At 50.6% G+C, this 25,024-nt stretch overlaps 1 protein-coding gene across 11 annotated transcripts in view; it reads left to right on the forward strand.

The window, feature by feature from the left end:
• The window catches only part of CPNE5 (copine 5), a 96,574-nt gene that overhangs the window by 33,901 nt on the left and 37,649 nt on the right, over positions 1–25,024 (forward strand). For 3 of the 11 annotated variants that reach the window (XR_012433839.1, XM_005553155.4, XM_045390762.3), the window contains exons 4-10: positions 3,413–3,516; positions 4,963–5,002; positions 5,216–5,292; positions 8,816–8,875; positions 10,991–11,041; positions 11,341–11,404; positions 24,300–24,403. Coding sequence is in view for 8 of the 11 variants with exons in the window: in XM_005553155.4 (XP_005553212.1) it covers positions 3,413–3,516; positions 4,963–5,002; positions 5,216–5,292; positions 8,816–8,875; positions 10,991–11,041; positions 11,341–11,404; positions 24,300–24,403 (500 nt within the window). In the remaining 3 variants the exon portion in view is untranslated. Of the gene's footprint in view, positions 1–3,412; positions 3,517–4,962; positions 5,003–5,215; positions 5,293–8,815; positions 8,876–10,990; positions 11,042–11,340; positions 11,405–24,299; positions 24,404–25,024 lie in introns of those variants that run through there. The other 8 variants (XR_012433840.1, XM_005553157.4, XM_045390764.3 and 5 more) reach the window with 4 other exon arrangements.

The following is a 25,024-nucleotide window of genomic DNA, read 5'->3' on the forward strand; positions in this document are numbered from 1 at the left end:
GTGTATTAAATGCTGTTAGGTCCTGGGCTGCAAAGATGAGGAGAACTTGGATTCTCCTGCTGCTTGAGAAGCTCACAACCTAGAGGGGTAGAAAGAGACTCAAAAAACTCAGTAGATCATTATCAGGCCACGCAGTAAGTGCAGCCTTAGAGATGCAGGAGGACAGTGGGCGCGCACAGGAGGGGTGGGGAGTTGGAAAACAGGATGGCCAGGGAGCTAAGGCTCCAAGCATTAGGAATTGGCACATGTGGGGCCCCTTAGGAGGCTGCCATGGTAGTCAAGGTGACAAGGTGAGAAAGTGATGAGGCCGGACCAAGGCCACAGCAGAGGAAGAGATTTAGCAGATGAGATTGATTGGAACATGAGATTGACTTGCCAAGGGAGTGAGGGACCACAAGATGCCAAATCTAGTGTTCCATGTTACCTGGAGTGGGAGCTTCCCTCTCTAGTGAGATGGAGTCTTTCTCTGTCACCCAGGCTGGAGTGCAGTGGTGTCATCTCAGCTCAGTGCAACCTCCACCTTACACTGGGTTTAAGTGATTCCCCTGCCTCAGCCTCCCAAATATCTGGCACTATAGGTGTGTGCCATCACGCTCGGCTCATTTTTGTGTGTGTGTTTTTTTAGTAGAGATGGAGTTTCACCATGTTGGCCAGGGTGGTCTCAAACTCCTGACCTCAAGTGATCCGCCCGCCTCAGCCTCCCAAAGTGCTGGGATTACAGGTGTGAGCCACCATGCCTAGCCCCTTTGGAAGTTTCTAACTTAATTCAGGGTAGAAGGGACACTCAGGGTAAGCCCCAGGTAACCCAGGGCCTCATCTACCACATGTGTGAGGGACCCATGTGCTGGTGTTTTCCTGGACTGCAGAGCCCCATCAAGGAAGACTGACACTCTGACACTCAGGATTATTAAAAAGAATTAACAGCCCATTTAAAATATTTTGCTTTGCACCTGCCTGTCTTACTGCTTTGAGACTCTGGTAAATATTGTAACGAACAGCACCCCTGCCTTCATGTAGCACACAATGTGGTGGGTTTTTCGTTCATTTGCTTTTGTTTTGGGAGACAGGGTCTCTCTCTATTGCCCATGCTGGAGTGCAGTGGTGTGATCATAGCTCACTACAGCGTCACCCTCCTGGGCTCAACCATCCCCTCACCTTAGCCTCCTGAGTAGCTGGGACCCCAAGTGCATGCTACTATGCCTAGCTAATGTTTTTCATTTTTTAATTGTGGGAAATAAAAGCACATAGCATAAAATTTTCCATCATAACCTTTTTTTTTTTTTCTGTTTTTGAGATGGAGTCTCGCTCCGTTGCCAGGCTGGAGTGCAGTGGCATGATCTCGGCTCACTGCAACCTCCACCTCCTGGGTTCAAGCAATTCTGCTTCAGCCTCCCAAGCAGCTGGGTCTACAGGCATGCGCCAACACACCCAGCTAGTTTTTGTATTTTTAGTAGAGACGGGGTTTCACCATGTTGGCCAGGATGGTCTTGATCTCTTGACCTCGTGATCCGCCCGCCTCAGCCTCCCAAAATGCTGGGATTACAGGCATGAGCCACCGCGCCCAGCCACATCATAACCATTTTTAAGTGTACAGTTCAGTAGAGTTACAAATTTGCGTTGTTGTGAAACAAGTCTCTAGAACGTTTTCATCTTGCAAAACTGAAACCCTTAACCCATTAAACAACTCCCCCTATACCCCTCCACCCTGCCTCGGTCACTGCCATTCTACTTTCTGTGTCAATGAATTTGGCCACTTTAGATACCTCCTGTAAGTGGACACATACATTATTTGTCCTACTGTGACTGGCTTATTTCACTAGCACAATCTCCTCAAGGTGCACCATGTTGTAGCACATGACAGGATTTCCTTCCTTTTTTAAGGCTGAATGATAGTCTATTGTAAATGCAGTGGTTTTGAACTTCACCTCTTAGCCCCCACCCCTTTTTTGAAACAAAAATTTTGCTCAAAATGTCTACTGTATTGAGCAGATACAAAAGAGAGCTGCTTTGATGGGATGGTTGGCCTGGACTCATGCCCACTCTGCCCTCCTCTAAGGCCTATGGAGCCTGCAGGAGACTTGGATCCCAGTGGACCACCACCTAGCCCAGTGGTTCTCAAAGTGGAGTCCCCAGACCCACAGCATCAGCATCACCTGAGGACTTCTAAAATGCAGATTCCCAGGCTCCATGCTAGACCTACTGAGTGACAGCTTCTGGAGTGAGGCCCTCCACAATCTGTATTTTACCAAGTTCTCTAGGTGATTCTGATGCCCAAAGATGGAGAGTGACTTGGCCTAAAGTCATTTGCGAAACTGATTGGGATTCAATTATTGACTGCCTATTATGTACAAAATTCTAGAATATCAGCTGCAAGGGCAACCAAGACAATTCAGTCTCTGAATTAGTTAGCTATTGCTGAGTAATAAATCACCTCAGAATTTGGTGGTTTAAACAGCAGGCAGGAATCTGAGTGCAGCTTTGATGTGTCCTCTGGCTCAGGGTCTCTCACAAGATCACAGTGAAGGTGTGGGCCGAGGCCTCAATCATCTCAAGGTTCAACTGGGCAAGATTTGCTTGCAAGCTCACCCAGTGGTTGTGGGCAGGATTTCAATTCTTACGGATGGGCAGATTGACAGCCGCTGTTCCTCACTGGTGTTAGCCTGGGGCCTCCTCCTTTCCTTGCCGCCCTCTTCATAAGGCAGCTCACAACATGGCAGCTGGTTTTATTAAGTGGGCAAGCAAGACAGAGCAAGAGAGGGTGCCCAGACGGAAGTCATAGTTGTTTATAACATAACCTTGGAGGAGACGTTCTATGACTTGTGCGATACTCTGTTCAGTACAAGTGTGTCACTAGGTCCAGCTCACATTCGAGAGGAGGTGATTATGCAAGGGCATGAATACCAAAAGGTGGGGATCTTTTAGGAGGTGGTCTCCTACGGTCCCTGCCTCTGCCCTTGTGTTTGCAACTGGGGAATCCAATAAGTACACACCTAATTGTGGAATCAATTCTCAGTCATGGAGTGGGCACCAGTCAGAGAAATAAAATTCTCTGGCTGGAGGAATCAGGAAGGCTTCCTGGAGGAGGTGGTATTTACATCAGGCCTTGAGGGAATGAGGATATGCCACTGGCAGAGACGGGGAGGCCAGGTGAAGGGAAGGGCCTGCTCAGGTATTAAGACCATCAGCTTGCATGGAGATGGGGAGAAGCCATGTGGGTTGGAGCCATACTGTACGTGGCTTCCACTGTCAGATGCAAGAACTCATGCTTTGATTGGGAGGGGATGGATGTCAGGAGCCTGGAGAGACAGGGCTTTCATAACTGCCAGAACCAGGACTAAGGGGCTCTGAGCCCAGTGCTCTCCCCGGCCCTACCAGCCCAGCCCTGAGGTTTACCCTCCAACTTCTCTTGCAGTTCGGGCGCACTGAAGTCATTGACAACACGCTCAATCCCGACTTCGTGCGCAAGTTCATTGTGGATTACTTTTTCGAGGAGAAGCAGAACCTCCGTTTTGATTTGTAAGTGGAAGATGGTGCTGAAGATGCAGCCAGGTGGGGAGGAAGATTGCTGGGAGGTAGGACCACAGGCCTGTGGTTGGGGGAGGTGGGAGGAGCTGAGATATTAGCGGGAGCCCAGGTTGGCCTGGGATAGAAGTGGCAATTAGCTGAAGTCTGCCTGCACCCTTACCAGGAGAGACAAATTTAACAGTTTGTCTCAGTTAAGTTGGGAATGGCATCAGGCAAGCTTCTTGGTGCCGGGGAATGTCCGCTGAGGAAAGATCCTGAAGGCAACTCTTGGCTGTGCCTCTGGGAGCCCTTTTCTCCCCTGGTAACCAGGAGGGAGCCACTGGCTGCTTCCTCTGTCTAAGCGTGTTCTGGGAGAGGGTCCCTGCAGCCTCCCCTCCCGCAGAGGTGGCCTGGCTGGTGGGGCTCAGGCATCCAGCAGCCACTGGAAGATGAGAGTGCCTTTCTCCTGACATTAAAGATCAGGGTGGGATTTCAGGCTTGGTAAACAGGTCGGGGAGTTTGTGATGTTGTTTTTATGGGGTATGGGATGGTTTGAAAAGTCTTTGCCCCACAGAAGAGTGGTCAGAGGGGGAAAGAAGGGGGTTTGGGACCTTAGGGAGCAAAGGAAAGAATGCAGTGGAAGGAAATAACTTTGGAGGGAATGATGGGAGGTACTGAGGCTGAGGAGAGTCAGCACAGCCCATTGTAGAGAAGTCACCTGGTGACATTTTGGAGAGGGCTGATAAGAGAGTGACCATCCCTCAGCAGGAGTCATCTGGGCCTGGCATGGCTGTTTGGCCACAGAGATGCCAGTGGGTGGGTGGGAGACACTGGGGGAAGGTGGCAGGTGAGGCTCCAGGTGAGCAGACCCCAGGTGAGGGGAGGAGGCCAGCTGCAGCATCATGCTGCCTGTAGACGGCTGAGGTGAAGGTGTTAATGCCTCCCTCCTTCTTGAGTGACCAGGCCCGTGGGCAAGCTCGGCAGGCCTGGGTAGGGTGAAGCCATAAGGGAAGGTCAGAAGCAAGGTATTAGCACCACGGGCAGCCAAGGCTTGGCTGCGAAGATCAAAGATGGGAAACTCTGTAAGTGAGGGGAATGAAAGGTAAGGTGGCTCAGCCACCTGTGAACCAGCCGGGCCAACAGAGCTCATTGATTTAATTTTTTCCATTTTTAATGAGGTGTAACATACACATAGTGAAGTGCGTAAATCTTAGCGCCTACTCCATGATGCATTTTTACATCCATTTCCACCCCTCTGACCATCACCCAGCTCAAGGACAGAACATGTCCAGCACCCAGAAGGCTCCCTTTCATGCCTTCCAACAATTACTCCTGGAAATATTCACTGCGTTGGGACCTGTTTTTGGGGGACAGGGGCCCTGACTCAACTTGAGAACCCAGGCAGGATTAGGCAGAACATCCGCAGCTGCCTTCATCATTTCTCTGTGTTCCCTGCAGATACGACGTTGACTCTAAGAGTCCCGATTTATCCAAACACGTGAGTTCTGCCAGTGACTGCTCGGCAATTCCACGGTTTCTGAAATGCCATCCTTCGGGTGGGCCTGGGGCTTTGCTGGGACGGAATGTGTGTCTGAGGCTGCGCCCTGTCATTTGAGGGCTCTCACGCTTCCAGGAATTGTGCGATGGGGGAGGTGGGATAGCTGTGAGCAGAGTGGGTGACACTGGTCTCTTCTGTTCCCTGGACATGCAGGATTTCCTGGGCCAGGCCTTCTGCACCCTTGGAGAGATTGTGGGGTCCCCTGGGAGCCGCCTGGAGAAGCCCCTCACGTGAGTGTCTAGGTTGCTTTCCCGGTGGTGGGCCAACTTCCTGCCCATTCTGCTGGGAGCTGGCTCAGGGCGGGGGCAAAGCAGTCAGCTGGCTATGACTGGCATCTGCAGGTTGTTAGGAATAAAGAGACCCCATGCATCACTGCTGTCACGGGGCTTCTAATCCAGGTATTTCAGGGGAACCCAGGCTGGGTTATTAGAGCCCCATCTCCCGGGAAGGCTCAGGAGGGAATAGACTAGACACCATATAATCTATTCCCACCCTGACCCCTATCATAGTGTGGAAGAAGAAACTGAAGCCCAGAGAGGGGAAGTGACTTGCCCAAGCACACACAGCTAGAAAGAGGGACAGCTGGGATTTGAACCCAGGGCTCTACACACATAGCATATTCCTAAGACTGTTCACAGTTTATAGGCCAGAGCTGGCTACAGTGAGGCCCCTCCCATCCCATCCTGTCCCTGGCAGTCCCTGAACTTAATTTGCTTTTAGGGAAAAACTGTTGCTCTGAAGCAGGCTCTGGGATGAGGAATCCCAAGGCTTCTCATAGTGCAGCCTGAGGATGTCTTCAGGGACAGCCAGGGCTGGCCAGGTGGTAAGGGTGACCTCTCTTGTCCCTATTACTCAGGAAGTCCCAGGGGCAGGACCTGTGCCTGTATAAACAATTCTTACCTTTCCCCACACTGGGGAACACTGGTCACCATTTTTTGGTGTCCATGTTTCTCTGGACGGCCACCCTCACACTTTGCATTTAAATAAACTAATTTAACTGGATCCCGAGCCTTTTGAATATTTTAGGTTGACACTCATGGGCAGGGCCCAGGAAAGAGAGGACAGACTGGGACGGGCATCCAGGCCACAGGGCAAAGAGCCCAGGAAAGGGAGATCATTAGCCCCCCGCTTGCTTCTGCCAAGTTCCCACTGGATGCTGTCCCCTCACCATGATCAATCATTGCAGTGTGAACCGGGCACGGTGGCTCACACCTGTAATCCCAGGGCTTTGGGAGGCCAAGGCAGGTGGATAGCCTGAGCTTAGGAGTTCGAGACCAGCCTGGCCAACATGGTGCAACCCTCTCTCTACTAAAAATACGGAAAAATTAGCTGGGCATGGTGGTGCACACCTGTAGTCCCAGCTACTCGGGAGGCTGAGGCACGAGAATCTCTTGAACCCAGGAGGTTGCAGTGAGCTGAGATTGCACTACTGTACTCTAGCCTGAGCAACAGAGCAAGACTCTGTCTCAAAATAATAATAATAATAACTGCAGTGTGTGTGTGTGTGTGGTCTCTCTTCCAGATCCTTGCCCGGGACCCCCAGTAACTCATGGTCCCAGGGCTCCTGGAAATGTTTCCTTGGCTCCCAAAAGGTCTCATCTCTGGGTTCCTAGAAAACAATGAAAATAGCTATCATTTATTGAGAACAGGGGGAAAACCCCTGTTTTGGGGGCCTCTGTAGCTTATAGAATTTGAGGGCCTCTTGAAAAAAAGGATACAAAATTCACATTCATATTTGGTAGGCCCCTCCCTCTTAGGACATATTTCTAACAGGTTTTATTCATGATTTCATATTCTTTCTCTAGGGACATCTGCCCCTGTGCCCACTTCAGTGTTAACATGTGCTAAGTGTAGCACACCCATTAGCATCTGCTCTTTCCAGCAGCACCCCCACCCATGACTTTACCTGGGTTGCCAGGTTGGAGATGCCCTACCAGGGAGGGTGTCTGTGCTTCCCAACTCCCAGCTACCTGGGTCCAAAACCACTAGTCATTTGGGTCTGTTTCCTGCCTGCTGTCACCTGGTCCACCGTTGATGACAGGGAACTCTTTCTGGGGGTGGGGGAGTATTGAGGGAGACTTCCTATGGAGATGGCTTTTGAAACTGAGCCTTAAAGGACATGCAAGATCTAAAATATAGAGGTTGGCGGGGCACAGTAGCTCACGCCTGTAATCCCAGCACTGTGGGAGGCCAAGGGGGGCGCAGATCACCTGAGGTTGGGAGTTCGAGACCAGCCTGACTAACATGGAGAAACTTCATCTCTACTAAAAAATACAAAAATTAGCCCGGTGTGGTGGTGCGTGCCTGTAGTCCCAACTACTAGGGAAGCTGAGGCAGGAGAATCACTTGAACCTAAGAGGCAGAGGTTGCAATGAGCTGAGATCATACCACTGCACTCTACCCTGGGTGACAGAATGAGACTCCCTCTCAAAAATAAAATAAAATAAAATAAAATAAGATAAAATAAAATAAAATACAGAGGTTGATGGCAATATTGGAGGAGGAGGTGGACCTTTTACCTCATCAAAGATTTTATGTGTCTTAGTGTAGTTGTCTTCCTGACTAAACCCTGTGAAAATCTCCTGTTTACTGGACATATATTTTGGGCCAGGCATGAGGGTCAGTATTTTGTTTGTGAAATCTGTGTTAGTTCACTGGGGCCGTTGTGGCAAATGCCACAAACTGAGTGGCTTAAAAAACGAAAATGAATTTTCTCACAATTCTGGAGGCTAGACATCAGCGATTAAGACGTCAACAGAGTTCACTTCTTGTGAGGATGGCTGTCTTCCTTCTCATCTCTGTGTCTTCACGTTGTCATCTCTCTGTGCACCTCTGTGTCCTAGTCACCTCTTCTTATGAGGACACCAGCCATTGGATTAGGACCCACTGCCATGACCTCATTTTACCTTAATTTCCTCCTTAAAGACCCTATCTCCAGGCCGGGCATGATGGCTCATGCCTGTAATCCCAGCACTTTGGGAGGCCAAGGTGGGCGGACCACCTGAGGTCAAGAGTTCAAGACCAGCCTGGCCAACATGGTGAAACCTTGTCTCTACTAAAAATACAAAAATTAGCCCAGTGTAGTAGTGCGTGCCCGTGGTCCCAGCTACCCAGGAGAATCACTTGAACCCTGCAGGTGGAGGTTGCAGTGAGCCGAGATTGCGCCACTGCACTCTAGCCCAGGTGACAGAGCGATCCTCTGTTTCAAATAAAACATAAAAAAAAAAAAATAAAAAGAAAGACTCTATCTCCAAATATAGTCCCATTCTGAGGTCCTGGAGATAAAGATTTTAATACATGAATTTTGGGGGATACAGTTCAGCCCATGTCATGATCTCATGTGATTCTTCCAGCAGTCTCCCCATCTCGCAGTCTGGATGCGGAGGCTAGAAAGGGAGAACAGGGGTTCCCAAACTGCAGCAGGCACCAGTGTCACCACAGATTGCTGGGTTCCACCCCGCAGAGTTCCTGATCCCACGGGTATGGGCTGGGCCTGGGAATTTACATTCCTATTAATAACGTTCCCAGGACATGCTGGTGCTGCTGGTCTGGGCATCCCACCTTGAGAACCACTGAGGGAGAGGAATTTGCCCAGAAGAAGGGCTCTGCTTGCTCTGGCCTGTGACTTTGATCCTGTTTTAATGACTTCCGGAGCAGTCGCTTGTCTCCAAGCATCTGGATGCCAAGTGTGCTGGCCTGTCTGGATGGGGGTACTCAGCTCATGGCATGCTCTCTCTTCCCCTTTCTCCACAGGATAGGTGCATTCAGCCTGAATTCCAGGACGGGCAAACCCATGCCAGCCGTGTCCAACGGGTAGGTCACCAGACATCTCTGGCCCTGGAGTCCTTAGACATTCAACCAGCTCTGCAAAGGGGGCCTCAGAGTCTGGGCCTCGTCCCTGCTCCCATCCCTGTGAATCTGGCCCTGATCCAGGGGACAGAGAGTCCTAGGTTCCTCCTTAGGCACCCAGGCTCTTTGGGCCCTGAACAGAAGCCCCGACTTGGCAGCGAGCCCCTCCCCCATCCAAACTAGAGCTTGGGCATCTCAAGCCCCGGTGGCTCCTGGGACTTCAGGGAGAGGGTGGGGCTTACAGGTGAGGGATGTTGTCTAGGAATAGCGGGGCTGGGCACTCTCTGTTCCCTTCCTCTCTCCCTGGCCTGGTTTCTCTCGGCCCCCAATCCCCACCCTTCTCTCCCCCTCTTTCCTCCCCTCTCTTGATCCTTTCCCCCCTGTTCCCCTTCCTTGTTTTGGCTGCTGGATGTCCGCCTCCTCCTCACCACAGAGTAGATCCAGCTGAATCCCCACTTTTCACGTTTGCTCGTTTGCTAGCCAGCTGCGGTGGGCCAGCCTCACTCCACCACCCTGACCATCTGGTTTCGGCTGGCCTCATGCAAATGTGGCCAACGCAGAGCCTCCCCCTCCTTCCCTCCCCTTCTTTCCCGGTTGGGGAGTTCCCACCCTGGCTTCTTTCTCACGCCCACTCTCCCACTGGGGCTGGGGGTGGGGGAGTGCAGGGCAGGGAACCTCTGCCTGCAGGGGCCTCTGCAGAAGGGCATTTTATTGGGGTAAGCAGAGCTCCCCTGGCCTTCCCTGAAAGCTGTCAGGAATTGAGGTTGCAGCAGCTGGATATGCCACTGGGCCAGCTGCAGGTGGGGAGGGGGCCTCCGGGGGCCTGGGATGCTCACCGCCCAGGGAGAGCGTGAATGCTAATTCACCGGGAGAGTAGAGAAGCAGCCACTGGGGAGGCAGCGGGAGGCAGACAGAGATACAGCGGCAGGGAGGGAGAGAGAGAAAGGAAGGCCAAGAAGGTGGGAGCAGGTTGGGGCTGGAGAGGAGGGAAAGAAGGATCGGAAATAGAAGAAGGACTCAGAGGCAAAGAGAGGAACAGATGGAGAAACATGGGGCGGAGGAGGCTGGCGTGGAGGATTCTATCTCCCTGGGCAAACAAATCATGTCTTTACTACCATGAAGGACCGGACCAGGGGGTGGGGAAGGGCTTTGAGGCACTCAGCTCAGCTGCTCAAGTCTAGAGGGACAAGCTGGCAGGCACTGTCCCCTGTCCGTGGCAGGGGATGCCCCAGATGTGGCCCCTGCTCTGCTCACCTGATTTGGAGAGATCTGGGCTGTCCTGTCAGCGCCCCAGGGCCGGCTTCCCTTACTCCCCTGCCTCCTCTGTTTGAGAGCCTCTCCCTCCAAGAGCTGGTGCTGGGAAGAGCTCCATCAGTGGTTCTCAAAGTGTGTTCCACAGACAACATGCTGGTGGCCCTGTGGCTGGCCTGAGGTGTGAGGCTGGATTTTACCGGCATTGCACAATTGTGAAGCAAAGGGTGCAGGGAGGGGGATGCTGCTCACTGCGGACCTTCTCTGTGCCAGGCACTGTGTGGGTATATACAGTCACATTCATTATATAGGGGAGAAAACTGAGGCTCAGAGAGGTACAGGAATGAGCCCAAAGTCACAGAGCTGCTGGACAACCCGACATTTTCCTCTCCCTCCCAGTGGCCCCTCCCCCACCTCTGGCTTAGTCCCAAACATCGGAGTGGGCTGGGCTGGTGCCCAAAGCCCATCTAACCAGGGGGAGAGGTGGTTCAGGTCCCCTGGGTGGAGCCCCAGCTGAAGAACTGCCCTCCTGGAGGGATGTGCTGGGGTGGACCGACTTCATGGACCTTGACCTGGTTGCCCATTTCACTGGGGAGCTGTACAGTCGGCTGGGATCTCTCACTCCCAGGGAGACCCCAGCCAAGGCACTCAAGGGGACGTAGCCATGGGACAGAGCCTGGGCAAGCTACCAGTGAGGGTCCACCAGCCCTCCTGCCTTCCTGCCTCCCACGACACATCAGAGTGGCTCAGAGCTGGACTGTCCTGGGACTCTGGGGGTCAGCTGGGTGTGAGGTGGGGTGGCTAGCCCATGAGGTCTTTTGCCCACAGAAGTGGTCTTTGGATGGAAAGTTTGAGAACCACTGGTCTGGAAGCCTCCGGGTGAGTCTGGATGCTTTTCCAATTCTAGGACTTTCACTGCAGGCACTACCCTTCCTGGTGGGCTCTCGGGGAGCAGGGGGTGGGGCAGCTCCAGGCTTGGGGACCCGGCCCCAGGAAGCAGTGCACTAGGCCACACTGCCACAAGGATTTCAGGAGACTCTGTCTTCTCAGGGGCTTTGGGGCAGATCTGCTGGATGGTAGCGGGAGGGGGAGGCTGGGCAGGGATTGATTGAGGGAGTATCAGGTTTATGGCTCTGTCTTTGTCTGGCTTTCCATTCTTTCATCTTCTCCTCTCCCAGTGGTGTCCCAGGAAAGAAATGTGGCACCATCATCCTGTCCGCTGAGGAGCTCAGCAACTGTAGGGTGAGTGGCAGAGGATTCCAGCACAGGACGTGGTTGGGGTGGGTGGTGACGGAGTGCAGGTTGGCCTCCCTGAGCCCCTGGAGGGAACCAAGGGTAGACAGGGCTCCTGATGCTGACCTGGCTGTCATAGAATTCTGCAACATCGGAGCTAGTGGGTGTTTTCCCTTTTTATAGCTGAGCAGACTGAGGCCCAGAGAGGAGAAGGAACCTCACCCACAGTCAGCAGCAGAGCCCAGCTGAGCTCCGTCCCCTGGCTCCCATGCCAGGGCTCCCTCCCCTCCCCATCACGGCCGCCACTCACGTGTCCTTGAGCCGAGACTGCCTTGGCACCAACATTGTGACAGCAAAGACCTTTTCAGTCTTGAAGGAAGCCTGGGTGCTTGACATTTAGCTGTCATTTTTCACTTTCATCTCTGGAGTAGGGTGACACCCCGCATGGGGCGGATGGAGAGTGTCTGTGCGCGTGCATATGTTGGGAAGAAGTCTGCAGTACCAGGCAGCCCTTGGTCTTGCTTTTTCTGTAGGACTGTTGGGGATCAGGAGATGGGGACAGCTGAGCACACCAAGAAGGGGCTCAGGGGACCTCATGATTAATAATAATGATAAAGTATCATAATGGTGATGGTCAGTATTTGTCAGGTAATAGCACTTTACATAAGTTATCACTGCTCTTGACAATCATGCTAAGAAGTAGGTACTAAAATGTTACTCCCATTCTATGGATGGAGAAATTGAGGCTCAGAGAGGCAAAGTCACCTGTTCAAGGAAGACAAGCAGCAGAGCCACGATTCTAGTCCAGGTCAGCTTGATTCTAAGATCTGGGCTCAGCCCCGAAACCGCCGCTATCTTAGGTTACTAAGAGTGGCTATAAAAGTGGGAAAGTGGTGGAACTTGGAGAGAAGAGGAGGAGGCTGGGACAGACGCAGGGAGGGGCAGGGTGCAAGCATAAACAAAGCCTGGGCTACCCTGGGAACACAGCTTCCCACGGGGCTGGGAGGGATGACCAGGAGAAACAAGATTTTCCTGCCTTCCTGGGAGGTCAGTGCTACGGATCAACTGTCGATCAATATTTACCCTACTAGAAATTTAAACAGAATTTTAAAAAATGTATGTATTAATTCCTTTAGAAATAACAATAGTTGAACCCATTATGGGTCAACATAAATAACATATATTTTGAGGCCGGGCGCAGTGGCTCACGAGATTGCAATCTCCACCCGCTCACTGCAGCCTCTGCACTCCAGCCTGGGTGACAGAGCGAGACTCCGTCTCAAAAAATAAATAAATAAAATAACATATTTTGAAAAACAACAATAACTTACAATAATCATTTAATGAGAAGAGTGGCCGTGTTTTACATTTTTGCAAATCTCCTTAATGTCTGACTTAATGGAAGACATCCAGATTCTCATGGCTGCTTCTGTAGTCAATCTATTGTGATATCCCTGTCGAATAACCTCTGGAAAACTCTTCATCGAAATTATTACGAAAATAGTGTTGACCCCACAGATCCCCCGGGGTTCCTGGTCCATACTTTGAGAGCTGCTGGTATAGAGATATAACAGTGTTAGAGAACATGAATTGAGTCATTATTTTGGGCCATACACTGTGCTAAGTGGTTTACATGTATTGACTTATCTAATGTATTATAATACATAATGTAGTATGTAGTATGATGTGTTGTAATATCTGATGAATTACGGTCCTCATTAATTTTCCTCACTTTTATAGATAAGGAAACCGAAGCACAGAGAGGTTAAGTGACCTGTCCAGGGTCACACAGCCACTGAGTAGAAGAGATTTGAAACTTGGCAGTTTGCTTGTAGAGCCAAGGTCTTTAACCACTGGGCTGTGGTGTTACAAACTCTGTTTCCAAGGACTTCCAGTGGAAGAATAAGACACGTGAACACAGAATCGATAGTACAGGGCAGTATAGAGATGACCAAAGAAATTCATATGCAACTGCTCACCCTGGTTGCTCTGCTTATCTGTTTATCTCAGTGGATCTGAAGGCACTTGGCAGCGGGAATGAACCCTACCCAATGTGTACACCCGGGGCAGGACTCGGGGTGCAGTAGGCGTTCCTGAGGACCCATCACGAATATGTGGCTGAATGCTTAGAAAGCACAGACCTTGTGTTCAACACCGGGTCATGGACAAAACACACATGTCCGCTGAGGATCTGGATGCCACTGGAGTTCAGACAAGGGAGAGAATTCAGTTGCCCTGTGGAAGAGAGCTGTTGCAGCTCCCAGAGCCTCCGTTCTCCACCTGCAGCTTGGCGCTGATAGGGTTAAAGGAGTTCATGAATGTGAGTGTGTCTAACAGATGCCTAGGAAAGGGTGCATCCAAATTCCTTGAACCTAAATTCAGTGTTTCCCCAAGCTTCTAGCCCAGCTGGTGACTTTCTTACTAGTTTGTAACCAAATAAAGTCACATACATGAAAGCGCTTTGGAAATTCTAACGCTCTAGACAATGCTGGTGGCCGTTACTGGTCTAGCATTCCAGGGGTTGGTAAGCAGTCTTAGGTTTAATACTTATCAGGTATTAAATCCTCCCTCTTCCTCCTTCTTTCCCAGTCCTCCCTACTCCTTCACCCGGGGATGGCAGCCGTTTTCTTGATTTAAGCTCTTCCAGCACAAGGGGTCTATGTCGGAGGCAGGGAGCGCCCTCCCTTCCTCCTGAGATTGTCAGCTCCTTTTCTTCTGGGGCATCTTTAGCTGAGTTCTGTCTCTCCCTAGAATCCTTGCAAGGAAAAGAGACTAATTCCCAGCATCTGGCTGAATTAAAATAATTACATCTGAACAGCTTTGCTTCGTCTTTCCAGCTCAGCATTCAGTGGGAGGATCAAAGGAAGAGGGTGGGGTCTGAGAGATGATTTTTCACCAGAGCAGGGCTTCCTGCTCAAATGAATACATTTTGCCGAAGTAGACAAACCCTCTCTTCATCCATGGGGACGGCGTGGGCGGGTGGCAACCAGCAAAGGATGACAGTGGACTCCAGCGTGTCACCAGCATAGTTTGACAGGTTATAGAAAAGCCTTGTTCATCTGGAATTTAAATGCCAAAGAAGTTCCCACAATCAGAATTTGATCCAAATACTATCGAATGGTACTTGATGTTGACAGTGATGAGGCCGGTCTCCCGAAGGGCCTTCTGAATCACCCAAGGTTCAGTTCTGCTCAGCAGTAAAGCGCTTGTTACTGCCTGTAATACTGGCCAACATTTGTTAACGGAGACTCTCTTATTTAGTCTTATTTGATTCTGACCGCAGGGCTGGGGGGCTGGGTAGGTGTGAGTGGCCCTGTTTTATGGATGCAGAGAAGTTAGTGGCCTGCCTAAGATTGCTGGGATTCTAGCTCAGGCCTTGGACTCCTAATCCTCAGTCTTTCCCTCACCCTGGGAGCCTCGAGCCCTCACGGTACAGGGAACAGTCACCGACCTTCTGTTCCTTGTGGGGCTATTGCCCTCAACAGGCAGGCTGGCTTTGAGCAGTGGAGGCTGGAGTTCATGCCTATAATCCCAGCACTTTGAGAGGCCGAGCAAGGCAGTAGAATAGCTTGAACTCAAGAGTTCCAGACCAGCCTGGACATCGCAGTGAGAACCCCCTGACCATCTCTACAAAAAAATATTTTTTTAATTAGCAGGGCGTGGTGGTACATGCCTGTGGTCCCAGCTACTCAGGAGGCTGGGGCAGGAGGGTCACTTGAGCTTGGGAGGTCACAGCTGCAGTGAACCATGATTGCACCACTGCACTGAAGCCTGGGGAACAGAGTGAGACCCTGTCAAAAAAAAAAAAAAAAAAAAGTAGGGATTGTTGTCAATACAGAGGGTTGGATAGCTCTTTGCCCTTCACTTCCCAGCCCCTTGGTTCCCCCTAGAGACCTGTCAGCCACCCAGACCTGCCTTGCTCTGGAGTCAGGATAGTATGTCCATTCCACCTCCTAGTCAGGTCCCTCCACCCGACTGGCCGTCCCAGCCAGGATGGTGGTGGTGGTCATGAAGGAGGCAGTGATGGAGTGTGCCTCACCTCTCTCGAGCAAAGGGAGTTAGAACTTCACACCATAATTGCCCCTGGAGGCCTCGCCACCCCTTAGGTATCACCAGCGTGCTCATGTATTCTTTCATTTCAGTTCAGGAAATATGCTTTGACTGAGTCCCTGCTCTCCCAGAATTTTTAGTTAGTGTGAGAGATGGAAATGCCAACCAGCAATCACATTAGAGCAGTGGTCCTTAGCCCTGTCAGATCCAGTGCCTCTTCTTACAACAACTATTTGATCACACTCTTGACTATCCTGAAGGAAAATGTGTAGATACAATGTAATATGTCAATATATAGAGACAGGTGGGAGAATGAGCCCTTCCAGTTACCTGGGGAAGATTGGTCCAGGCAGACAGAACAGCCTATGCAAAGGCCCTGGGGCAGGAGTGATGGATGATGAGTCAGAAAGATGAGACTGTAGGTGTTGATGGTGGGAGTCGGGGCCAGATTGTGTGGGACCTCAGAGCTGGGGAACTTAGCAGCCTGGATCCCAACACAATCAAAACTTCCACTGTTCCAAAGACAAGCTTCAGGGAGAGGCCAGTTTCTCTACCTGAGAGATGAGGGAAGAGGGAAGAGTCATGGAGAAAGAGAGATGAGAAGGAAAAGTCAAGTTAAGTGGGGGAGGTGGTGAAGGTTCTTTGCGACTCAGAAGTATGCAGGTTGACACATAGGAGAGACGTGTGTTGTGGCTGGGACTGATATGAGCATCCAGTGTAACCAGCATTCAAACATCACCCTTCTTAAGGTTAGTTTGAAATTTTTTGGTCTCAGAAATAATTTATCTGGCCTTAAAAACCAAAGCAAAACAAAAACATTTTTCCTGATGCTAAAAAAAAATAACATGTTCATTATGGACAAGTTGGAAAATACAGAAAAATATAAGTAGCATGGAAAAATCACTCAGAGATAATCACTGTTGACGTTTTGATGTGCTTCCTCCAAGGCTTTCTTTGAGTGTCCATGTACATAATTTTTCTTATAATTGATGTAATATAGTGTCTAGTTTTATAGCCTGCCTTTTCCTATATCATTATACATTTTTAGAAAACATGTAGTTAATAGCTACATGTTATTTCTCTATTGTATGGATGGGCTATAATTTATCAAAGCTGTTCTTTTTAGGAAACAATATAAACAATACTGTAGTGAACATCCTCATATCCAAATCATCCTGTTTTTCTTTTGAACTTCAGTTGACAGATTTTGGTTAGTATCCCAGAAACACAGGCTCAATGGGTGGGAGGGAAAACGGTCAATCTGGGGTTTTCAGCCTCTGAATGACCAAATCAACAGATGCACAACTGATTGGATTGTTTGGGAAGTCCGTCATTAATAAACAAAGAAAAGCCAGCTTGGCCTCAACATGGTTATTACAGTCGATGCATAAAGACAGGCCCAGCCTCTCAGACCAGCTTCTGTGCCCACCATCTGTGTATGAATAACCTCCAGCCTGTGGGGTGTTCGCTGACGTCCCAGGTTTCCTGCTTCTGCCGTCCTATCCCATGAGCCCAGCTCCAGCCTCTTCTTCCTAGAGGGTCCTACTCACAGAATCACCCCCAGCTCGCTCCTGGTATGTTTCCTCCTGCTGGAGTGCTGAATTTCAGAGTTGTGACTAATGATTCCTTTTCTTTTTCATTGATGTCTTATTTTTTTTCTGACTAAAAAAGATAATATGTAAATTCTAGGAGATTTGGAAAATCCAGCACATTTTAAGGAGAAGACAATAAATGTACTGTGGCCCCAACCATCTATCTAAAAGCGCTTTTTAATTTTTTTTTTTTTTTTTTTTTTTTTTGAGATGGAGCCTTGCTCTGTCACCCAGGCTGGAGTGCAGTGGCACGGTCTCGGCTCACCGCAACCTCCACCTCCTGTGTTAAAGCAGTTCTCCTGCCTCAGCCTCCCGAGTATCTGGGATTATAGGCGTACATCACCACACCTGGCTAATTTTTGTATTTTTAGTAGAGACGGGGTTTCACCATGTTGGCCCGGGCTGGTTTTGAACTCCTGGCCTCAAGTGATCCGCCCTCCTCGGCCTCCCAAAGTGCTGGGATTACAGGCGTGAGCCACAGCGCCCGGCCTACATTTTTTAAATTGTTATTTTTTTAGAGATGGAGGTCTCACTATGTTGCCCAGGCTGGTCTCAAACTCCTGGCCTCAAGTCATACTACCGTCTCAGCCTTCTGAGTAGCTCGGATTCCAGGTTTGAGCCACTGTTCCTGGCTTTAAAGGTGCTTCTTAGGGCATGTAAGTTGTAGGGCACGGTGATTAAGAACTTGGGCTTTGGATCCAGACCAAAAGCCACTGCTTACTCCCTGTGTGACCCTGGCCTTTTCTGTGCCTCTGCTTCACTTATAAAATGTCTTCATTTAAAATTTTGATATAGCTTTTGCATTGATTTTGATTTTTTAAATGTCACATTAAAAAATTTTTTTTGATGACTGAGATTTTGGGCCCCCTTTAAATTTGACACTCACCTCATACTTGTTCTGAATCTGGAAGCTGCCAGTGAGACCCAACAGCCTTCTTCTGTTCTCCTCCTGCTGGGGGTTGCTGCCCTGTCTCCAGCCTTCAGCTCACCTGCTAACTCCCCCCTCCCCCCGGCCTGACCTCTAACCTTCATAGCCCTCTTCAGGGCAGGGAGGGCTAAGGTGCCAGAGCAGGCCTGGCCGCCCTGGAGAGCAAGGCTGTTTGCTATCATCTCCCCAGCAGCCCCATTAACATATGGAGAGATGCAAATGGAGGCAATCCTGATGTTTTCGAAGAACTTAATATGTTTTTTAAAAAGTTAGGGTGAAAGACAGAAATTGCAGGAAATCATATATTGCAGGAGCTGCTTTATCTTCTCTGTGATTGATTCCAGTGATGCTTCTGGTGGGAATGGAGTTTCTTTTTTTCTTTTTCTTTCTTTTTTTCCCCTCTCTCTCTCTCTCTTTGTTTTTGAGATGGAGTCGCCCAGGCTGGAGTACAGTGGCCTGATCATGGCTCACTGCAGCCTCCACCTCTCGGGCTCAATCCTTCCACCTCAGCCTCCTGAGTAGCTGGGACTACAGGCGCACACCACCACACCTGGCTATTTTTATGTATTTTTAGTAGAGATGGGGTTTCACCATGTTGTCCAGGCTGGTCTCGAAATCCTGGGCTCAGGTGATCCTCCCACCTCGGCCTCCCAAAGTGCTGAGACTACAGTTGTGCGCCATCATGCCTGGCCAAGGGGATGGCATTTCATGAGATCAGAGAGCATGGCTCTCAGACTGAGGCTGTCAAACAGCTGAACCTCTGACCCTCAGCCAGAATTTGCTGCTCTGTTATCCTGCTGGTCCTGTCCATCTTATTGCCACTTTCTCCAGCCTCTTCTTGGGTTCACACCTATGTCAAGGGGTTGAACTATTCACAAGCTCCCACTTGTTTCTGTGACTGTTGACGAAAGGCAGAGAGACCTTCCAAAGCGCAGCCCCCAGGCGGCTAGTTACATACTCTTTGTCTCAAGGACTTCCCTGTGGCATGGGTACCCATGAGGGAGGAAGTTTGCCTTCGTTTCAGTCTAGAAATTTCTCTGAAGGTCTGTTTTATCCCCCACGGATTCTACAATGGTGCAACAACACAGATGATCACAGTGGGCTTCTGGCAAATGTTCCTGAGCCTAGATCGTGTTAGGGAGGGCAGATAAGGCTAAGGAACAAAATCAGCCGCCAACCCCCAGCAATGCCTCACTTATCTGCCATCAGGGTTAGGGGGAGAAAGTGTGGCACACTGGCCAATTTTTCCAGTTAGCTGAGTTTCAGAGCCAGTCTTTTTTTTTTTTAACTAGTTTGCACAGAGGCCTTTCTAAAATGGATTTCACACTTCTCTGACTTCTCAAACTGAGATTAGAACGTAATTAAACTTATCTTGATGATTTGAGGTCATCATTTGGAATCTCAGTTATTAATCTTTGGAGCCAGACTGTCTTGTTCTCATTTCAGCGCCTCTTACTAGCTGTGTGCCTTCAAGCAAGGGTGTTAACCTCTCTGTGCTTTGGTTTCCTCATCTTTAAAATGGGAATAATAGCCAGGTGTGGTGGCTCATGTCTGTAATTCCAGCACTTTGGGAGGCTGAAGTGGGCAGATCGCTTGACCTCAGGAGTTCAAGACCAGCCTGGGCAACATAACAAGACCCTGTCTCTGCAAAAAAATTTAAAAATCTAGCTGGGCATGGGGCATGGTGGCACACATCTGTGGTCCCAGCTTCTCAGGAGGCTAAGGCAGGGGGATCGCTTGAGCCCAGGAGGTTGAGGCTGTGGTGAGCAGAGATCACACCACTGCACTCCAGCCTGGGTGACAGAGAGAGAGAGAGAGAGAGACCCTGTCTGAAAAACAAAACAGGAATAACAACAGTGCCTCCCTCATAGGGTTGTTGAAAGGATTCAGTGAATTAATACATATAACATTATATCTACCTACTATAGCACGTACTAGGTAGAACCATTTTTTTTTTTTTTTTACTTTTATTGCAAGTTCAGGGGTATATGTACAGGTTTGTTATGTAGGCTAACTTGTGTTATGGGGGTTTGTTGTGCAGATTATTCCATCACCCAGGTATTAAGCCTAGTACCCATTAGTTATTTTTCCTGATCCTCTCCTTCCTCCCACCCTCCACCATCCGATGGGCCCCAGTGTGTGTTGCTCCCCTCCGTGTGTCTTTGTGGGTAGACCCATGTGATATTGCCGTTTTCATAGGCAAACAACAGCTGATTATGGGCAGTTTCACACGGTTCACCCCAGTATGAGGTGGCACTCTGCAAGTGTTACCTCCTGCTCTGTGTGAGGCACTGTGGACCAGGATGTGACACAGGCCATCTCTTTTCGCCTTCTCCACAGGCTTACAAGGGGGCGCTATTCTTAGATGGCAGAGCTAGGATTCCAACCAGGTGGCCGTTGGCTCGTTTTTGCTGTTTGTGTGTGTGTGTGTGTGTGTGTGTGTGTGTGTGTGTGTGTGTGTGTGTTTGTTTTTATTTTATTATTTGAGACAGTCTCCCTCTTGTTGCCCAGGCTGGAGTGTAGTCGCGCGATCTCGGCTCACTGCAACCTCCATCTCCCAGGTTCTAGCGATTCTCCTGCCTCAGCCTCCCGAGTAGCTGGGACTACAGGCATGAGCCACCATGCCTGGCTAATTTTTGTATTTTTAGTAGAGACAGGGTTTTGCCATATTGGCCAGGCTGGTCTCAAACTCCTGAGCTCAAGTGATCCATCCGCCTCGGCCTCCCAAAGTGCTGGGATTACAGGCATGAGCCACTGCGCCCCCCGCCCTTTGTGCTGTTTTTGGCCATCGGGTGCTAGGCTTAGACAGCAGCCCTCCCAATGGAGCACTGAATGTCCCTGGAACTTACGGCCTGTCAAGTTCTTTTATTCTTTTCTAATATTTCTCCCCCATTCGTGATCTCACAGGGACTAAGGGGTTCCTAGGAAGCAAAACTAAGTGCTGTTGCCTCTGTGTTTTGTGGCCTCTATTTTGGTTGTTCCAAGTGTATGCATTTTTTTTTTTTTTTGAGACGGAGTCTCGCTGTGTCACCCAGGCTGGAGTGCAGTGGCCCGATCTCGGCTCACTGCAAGCTCCGCCTCCCGGGTTCACGCCATTCTCCTGCCTCAGCCTCCGAGTAGCTGGGACTACAGGCGCCCGCCACCACGCCCGGCTAGTTTTTTGTATTTTTAGTAGAGACGGGGTTTCACCATGTTAGCCAGGATGGTCTCGATCTCCTGACTTCGTGATCCACCCGCCTCGGCCTCCCAAAGTACTGGGATTACAGGCTTGAGCCACCGCGCCTGGCCCTAAGTGTATGCATTTTATAGTCAGCCAGTGCAGGCTGAACAGGTCCTGGGTGGTTTGCCTGTGTTTATTCAGGTAAGATTGTCACTCAGGCGACCTCCAGATTCGTGCGAGGTCACAAAGCCTGGCCGGAGCTGGGAAGGCTGGGGGGGATCCTGGCTTTCCTCACTGTCCCCTGAGTGTCAGTGCTCCCCACAAGAGATGGCTATTTCAATGTTCCCCATGTGGCATCAACTGCTCAGCTTAAAAGGATCGTGGTGGTCATCCCATTCCACACTCCACAGACGAAGAGACTGAGGCTCCGAGAGCTCGGGTGACCTGCTCAAGGCTATGCAGAGCCACGACTGGAGCTCTGAACTCTGAGTTCCTTGCTGGGGCCATCGCCGCTGCTCTCCTGGGCAGAATCTGGGCCTCTTGGTGCTTTTCTGATGCCACTGCGGGTCACCTCTGTGGGAAGGAGACAGGGCCAGCTTCACAGGCGCGTGGCCTGTGTAGTCACACGGGGACCTGTGCTTGGTTTCATGCTTTGCTGTCACTATCTTGAATCTCCTGATTGTTTTTGAACAGAGGGCCCCTCATTTTCCCTTTGCACCAGGCCCCCCAATTTATATAGCCAGCAAGTCGCTCATCAAGTCCTGGGCCATGTTCCTTTCCCAGGCCATGGATGGGGCTCTCTAGGGGGGCATTTAAAGTGCTCCTTCCATCCAGCATGGGACGGGATTCGAATTTTCTCCTGAGGAGGGTGTGCCTACCCTGCTGCTTTAGAAGCCTAGAGATTTTTCTGGAGGGATAAGAGTGAAAACTCTGAAATCTGACTGTCTGAGTTACGCACTCTAGGACTTTGGGTATATGATTTAACCTCTAAAAACCTCAGTTTCTTCATCTGTAAAATAGGGAAACAAGAGTTATTTTGTATGGTTGTATAAAGTACGAAGGCTTAACACAGGTCCTAGCATCTAGTTAAGTGCTCAGTAAGGCAGCTATTCTTTTATTCCAGGCCTGAGGTCCTAGATTTCTCTGGAGGCTCAGGGATTCTTGGAGCTTCTAGGGCCTTGGAAGCCCCCAATCCAGCTTCCTTCTCCCTGTCTGGTGGGCGATGATGAGAGGCATAATACAAGCCATCATTACCTGGGCATCTCCTTGGGCAGGTCATTCTGTCTCCAGCACCACCCGTCCTTACAGCCTCTTCACCATCCCAGTGTAACGGGAATGCAGCCCCTCCCTGCCCACACAAGTCCAGAGTCTGAAGAAATCAGCGGATTCTAAAGAAAGCAGAGAAGTGGTGGAATGTAATTTGTTCTCTCTCAGCGGGGCAGAGTGGCATACTGGAAGAGGCATGACTTTGAAATTAGTTTATTTATGTGTAAATTTTCTGCTTTACCAGTTACCAGCTGGTGATCTCGGGCAAGTCACCTAACTTCTCCAACCTCCAGCTTCCTCATTTGTGAAAAGTAACAAAGGATTATTTTGAGGACTAAATATGATAAGGGGTATGAAGTGCTGAGCTCAGTGACTGTCCTACACAGACGGCATCTAATAAATGTTGAATGAGTGAGTGAGTGAATGAATGAAGGGAGGCTGTGTTTGTTGTCATCAGATGTCCCTGAGGGAAGGCATGTGAGGTGTTGGAGGTGGGAGTGAGGCAGGGACAGAGGTCACACACACTGTGACTGGGTGGGGGAACAGGTGTTCAAATAATAATAGCTCACACGCACACAGCGCTGTACTCCTATGAACTCATTTTATCCTCATGAGCCTATGAGAAAGGCACTGCCATTACCCCCATTTTACAGATAGGGAAACTGAGCACAGAGAGGGTGAATAACTTGCCTTAAGTCATGCAGCTAAGGAGGAATGGGACTGGGACTGAAGCAGGCAGCCTGGCTCCAGCAGCCATATTCCTAACCACCGTAGCCACCGCTCAGTCTTGTCACTGAGAACTTCGACCTCATGGGAGCTACGTCTTCTTCTCTGCCACTGTTTTGGTCCTCACTGGGCTATGGGTCAGCCTTCTCAAGGCACTCCCCCTCATTAAGAGGAAGGGGGATGTGTGAGGGAACAGAGTGACCCCAAGAGTAGGGCAAGTCCTGGCGTCTGGACACCAGAGCCCTGAGCTTAGCCGGCTCGAAGCCAATTTGTCAGGATGCAGAGTTTTCAAATTGCAGAGGCCACACAGGAGGGGTGAAGGGGACGACGGGGACATCTCTTCCCAATGCCCCATTGGCCCCAGCAAGCTGAGGGACTGAGGGGTCCGGAGATCCGCACCAGGGCCCGGACACCTTCTGTGCGTGTTGGGGCAGCTGGGGCAGGGGGCAGGGCTGGGGACTCAGCCGGTGGGCTCTGCTTGGTGAACTTGGGGAAGCCACTCCCTGCTCTGAGCCTTTGGCTTCTTAGCTGTGAAACGGGCCACAGACCCCACTGTATCTACCTGAGAGCACTGGGTGAGCCTCCTATGAGCTGGTGGGTGTGAAAGTGATGCTGAAACTCGAACTTCCTGCAGGAACCACATATGGGTGTGAGGCGGTGAGGCAATGTGGCCAGAGAGAGGGCTTTGGGGCTTGCAGATCAAGCTCAGACTGGCCTTGGGTTTGCTCTGTCACCTTTCCAAGCCACTCAGTGAAAGTGTCATGAAACCATGTGTGTTCACATCTATCGAGGGGTTGCCACGTGCCTCACTCTGCCACGTACGTCACACCCTTGATCTCATTTAGTCCTCATGACAACCCCGCAAGATGTGTGCTATCATCAGCCCCATGTTTCAGAGGGGAAACTGAGGCTCCAAGAGGTCACCTACCTTGCCCTAGTTCACACAGAGAACGTGGCAGAGCTAGGATTCAAACTGAGGCAGCTGTGGACTCCACATGCTTCCCCACCCAAGTGGTCTGCTAGGCCTGCTGGGGGGCTGTCTGAGGATGGAAGAAGGGCCTGGCACTTAGTCAGTGCATTCCAACCAGGGCTGGTGCCTGGACTCCTCATGCTTGCCAGGGTCCGGGAGCTGTGCTTCCACCTTCTCCTGCCTCACACCCTGTTCTCCCTCCCTCCCACCAGGACGTCGCCACCATGCAGTTCTGTGCCAACAAGCTGGACAAGAAAGATTTCTTTGGGAAATCTGACCCCTTCTTGGTATTCTACAGAAGCAATGAGGATGGAACGTGAGTTTTCTGGTGGCACTTGTGCACTGTGCCTTCTTGTCCCTTCTGGAGTCAAGGATGGACGGGTGGCGGTGACTTACCGGGCAGGGTGGCTTGGGCTCATCTCCTGCTCTAGAGAGGGCAAGGGCTCCAGGTGGAAGTCCAGGACGCCAGGGTAGTGCCCTGGGCACCTAGGTGTGGTCAGTGGGAGGTCGGGGCAGCCTCTAAGCTGGCGGTGCCATTCTGTAGGTCCCAGCGTAGTACTGAGTGGTGGGGGCTAGGTATTTGGAGGGTGGGGGACTAGGCAAAAACAGGGCTAAGGCAGGAATAGGGGGCCAGTCCCTCAGGGGAAACCTCTGATAGCTCCTTCATTCTACACAAATCAGCTCCTATCTCCAAGCCCAGCCCCCTGTCCCCACAGCCCTCTGAGCAGCCCCCAGCCTGGCCCCCCACTACTGTCCACACAACAGGGCCAGTCTGGACCCTTTCCCCTGCCTGGCCCCACACAGGCTTCATTTGAAACTCCAGACTTTGAAGCCCCTGTTTCCTCCTCTCTTCTCCCTAATCTAGAAGCCACCCACAATAAGATGGAAGCGTACACAACATGTTGGCAAATGTAGGTCAGCAATATATGCCGGGAGA

Source organism: Macaca fascicularis, chromosome 4, assembly GCF_037993035.2.
Source record: "Macaca fascicularis isolate 582-1 chromosome 4, T2T-MFA8v1.1".
Classification (NCBI taxonomy): Eukaryota; Metazoa; Chordata; class Mammalia; order Primates; family Cercopithecidae; genus Macaca; species Macaca fascicularis.